The sequence below is a fragment of the Oncorhynchus clarkii genome, unplaced genomic scaffold, assembly GCF_045791955.1.
Source record: "Oncorhynchus clarkii lewisi isolate Uvic-CL-2024 unplaced genomic scaffold, UVic_Ocla_1.0 unplaced_contig_532_pilon_pilon, whole genome shotgun sequence".
Lineage (NCBI taxonomy): Eukaryota > Metazoa > Chordata > Actinopteri > Salmoniformes > Salmonidae > Oncorhynchus > Oncorhynchus clarkii.
Genome location: NW_027258423.1, coordinates 55,001 through 58,940, shown reverse-complemented (window position 1 = coordinate 58,940; position 3,940 = coordinate 55,001). Strand labels below are relative to the sequence as shown.

The 3,940-nt window shown below is 46.8% G+C and overlaps 1 protein-coding gene across 1 annotated transcript in view; it reads right to left on the bottom strand.

Annotated features, from left to right (window-relative positions):
- Positions 1–454: 454 nt before the first annotated feature.
- Positions 455–3,940, bottom strand: part of LOC139396909 (coronin-7-like) — a 28,328-nt gene continuing 24,842 nt past the window's right edge. The window contains exons 7-10 of the mRNA XM_071143839.1: positions 3,206–3,256; positions 2,990–3,017; positions 685–733; positions 455–548 (exon numbers count right to left, since the gene is read on the bottom strand). Of these exons, the coding sequence (XP_070999940.1) occupies positions 455–548; positions 685–733; positions 2,990–3,017; positions 3,206–3,256 (222 nt within the window). The remainder of the gene's footprint in view (positions 549–684; positions 734–2,989; positions 3,018–3,205; positions 3,257–3,940) is intronic.

Genomic DNA, 3,940 nt, shown 5'->3' with positions numbered 1-3,940 from the left:
GACATCTGGGGGCATCACAAAGACATCTGGGGGCATCACATAGACATCTGGGGGCATCACAAATACATCTGGAGGCATCACAAATACATCTGGAGGCATCACAAAGACATCTGGGGGCATCACAAAGACATCTGGGGGCATCACAAAGACATCTGGGGGCATCACAAAGACATCTGGGGGCATCACAAAGACATCTGGGGGCATCACAAAGACATCTGGGGGCATCACAAAGACATCTGGGGGCATCACAAAGACATCTGGGGCATCACAAAGACATCTGGGGTCTTCACAAAGACATCTGGGGGCATCACAAAGACATCTGGGGGCATCACAAAGACATCTGGGGGCATCACAAAGACATCTGGGGGCATCACAAAGACATCTGGGGGCATCACAAAGACATCTGGGGGCATCACAAAGACATCTGGGGGCATCACAAAGACATCTGGGGTCATCACAAAGACATCTGGGGCATCTCAAAGACATCTGGGGGCATCACAAAGACATCTGGGGGCATCACAAAGACATCTGGGGCATCACAAAGACATCTGGGGCATCACAAAGACATCTGGGGGCATCACAAAGACATCTGGGGCATCACAAAGACATATGGGGGCATCACAAAGACATCTGGGGGCATCACAAAGACATCTGGGGCATCACAAAGACATCTGGGGGCATCACAAAGACATCTGGGGCATCACAAAGACATCTGGGGGCATCACAAAGACATCTGGGGCATCACAAAGACATATGGGGGCATCACAAAGACATCTAAAACTAAACCGCCGTCGGTTTCCCCCAGATTTCATTGTGATGCAGCGAATGTCTGTCAGATCCCCAGTGTTAATTGAAATATAATGCTGTGTGTAATACAGTGTTTAACAGTACTCTGAGACCCATGTATACATTAGATTCACACCCTCGATCCGGTCCAATTACCAGCCTCATTGTGTTTCTGTCTGTCCCAAATGCCACCCTTTCTCCTACATAGTGCACTACTTTTGACCTGAGCACTATGGGTCCTGGTCAGAAGTAGTGCACTATAAAGAGAATAGGGGGCCATTTGGAACACCAGCTGTGTGTTAGGATGTTAGGATGAACCACTGCTCTGCTCGTTAAAGTCTACTCTACCACCCAGCATGGTGTTAATGGGAGTGGCGCTTCTTCTCACGTTCTCCAGAGAGACATCTGAAACCTGTCAAGGGGGCTGAGATGATGGGGCTTTCTGGTTTAACTATTGCACACTTATCAGGTCCTCTTGATGAATATGAGAGTGTGAGTGTGAGTGTGAGTAAGTGTAAATGTGTGTGTGTGTGTGTGTGTGTGTGTGTGTCTTTCCAAAGCCCTGGGTCATGAGTTCCAGACATGTGGACCCTTCACAAAGAACCCTTAAATGAGCAAACTGAAAACATTCCATCAGGTTTTACTTCAGTTTCACAATGTTCTTTATCCAAACGCATCGAGAGATCTAAGGAATTCAGTCATTTGAGTAGCAGTTCATTTCTAACAATGGTCCCATTGCCAAACGCATCCACAACCTGAAGTAATATTCCATGGGAGTGCTGTCCTGTTGGTTAAAAGCAGGTGATGTTATCAGAAAGGTTCTCCAGTGTCTGACAGATTGACACACCTGAGGTAAATATTGTACTGGAGGGTTCAAACACTTGGACTGGAGCCAGTTATCCTCTCTCACATTGATTCAACAAACACGCTCACAGTAAACACACACACACACACACACACACACACACACACACACACACACACACACACACACACACACACACACACACACACACACACACACACACACACACACACAAACACACACACACACACACACACACACACACCCTCTTTGGCAGTGAGCTGTCCTCCAGGTATTTACACCCGGGCGGTGGGCGCTGAGCGGTGTGTAATATTTAATCTGCTGGCTAGAGCATGTATTGTTTTTCCAGCCAGTCTCTGTTTACAGATGACAGAGGGAGACTAACACAGGGACTATAACACGAATGACATCTCTATTTACAGATGACAGAGGGAGACTAACACAGGGATTATAACACTAATGACATCTCTATTTACAGATGACAGAGGGAGACTAACACAGGGACTATAACACTAATGAAATCTCTCTGGGAGGTCCCCTTGATGTCTGCTCCCAAAAAGTGAGAGAATAATTTCTCAATGTTGCACACACACACATACAGGAGGGTTTGCGTGTACCCCCTTCTCATTCCTGCTGGTTGTGATGGAGTACCATTGGAAAGGAAAGGAAAGGAAGTACCTAGTCAGTAGTACAACTGAATGCTTTCAACTGAAATGTGTCTTCCACATAACCCAACCCCTCTGAATCAGAGGTGCGAGGGGCTGCCTTAATCCACATCCACATCTCCCGCGCCCGGGGAACAGTGGGTTAACTGCCTTGGTCAGGGTTGATTGGCCAAAAGCTGGGACTGGGATGCCATCGTCAACAACTCCGATAAATCGCAGTAAGGAAGTAACCAGTGGTCACAGAGGTTCAAGGTCACACCAACAACACCATTCCTAATGTTTCCCTTGGTTCCCACGGGTAACTAACTTGTGTACAGTCCTAATTAATCAATACTTAGATAAATCAGGGAGAAGGGACAGTGGTGAGAGCTTTGGGCCAAAGCCACCATGTTTTTCAGTGGGACTAGGTCATCTTTCCCCTAGGTACAGATCTGGGATCAGCTTCCCCTCAACCAATCCTAATCTTAACCATATGTGAAGAAAATGCACAACTGAGCAAAGACCAGCATGTAGGGGCAAGTTCACCCTACAACATCCCACCACAGCGTGGGGCAAGGCAGACTGACAGGGCAGCTTCCAGAGGAAAGGGTAAGGAGGTCAGCCATTATAAATCAACACAGAGGAGATGGAGAGCTGACCGTGCCTGTAGTTCTCCATCTTGTGAAGTGTTACACAGAGACACACAGAGTAACACGCTTTAACCCTCTGATACCTGGTCCGGCAGGCTGACCTCCGCTGACCTCCAGGACAAAGTCACAGAGAGCCAGGTCACAGTCATACAGAATGTATCACCCCTGTCCTCTGGTAATCTACCCATTCATTCTACTCTGTCAAGCAGCATACATTCACTGGATGGATGGCATTGAATGATGCTTCTGGTTAGTTGTTGTGGGTTAGAGGAGATGTGGAGTCCAGTAGAGGGACTTACCTGAACAGGTTTCAGCTGGGCTCGTGGGTCAAAGACTCGCAGCTTTTTGTCCTAGAAAACAAAAAAAAGAGGTGTGTATTGGGGTTACTTGGAAAATGACACAGAAGTACTTAAATCAACGCTACAAGACAATGTTGACAGATCTTTAGATTTGAATCAGAAGCCCAAACCGATTGGTCCCTTTCTTACTCTTCTAAATCATGACAGACATATGGAACTGAACAACACCAGAAAATGTTAGCATGGTCTTAAACAGTGCAACACAGCATTCTCCTGGTATTTGTAGAAGCCAATCATAATTACAGTGAACCACTATAAAATCTTGAAATAACTTCCCATAGTCCATGAAATGACTGACGATTTCATTTCAGCAGACACCAATACACTCACTGGACAGTTTATTAGGTACAACACTCCGTTCACAAAAATGGTTCACTCCTACAGACAATGAGTCACGTGGCTGTGGCTTGCTGTATAAAACAGGTAGACAGGCATCGAGTCATTCAGTGGGCAAAACCAGTGGCCTAAGCGACTTTGAGCGTGGTATGATCATCAGTGCAAGGCGTGCACCGGTCCCAGAATCTCAGAAACGTCCGGCCTCCTGGGCTTTTCACGGCGCAGTACAATAATAATGGCGGTACAACTCGTCAGTCCTTGTCACAGATGCGCTATTACAGCAGACATCCACACAGGGTTCCACTCCTATCAGCTAAAAACATGAAGAAGTGGCTCCAG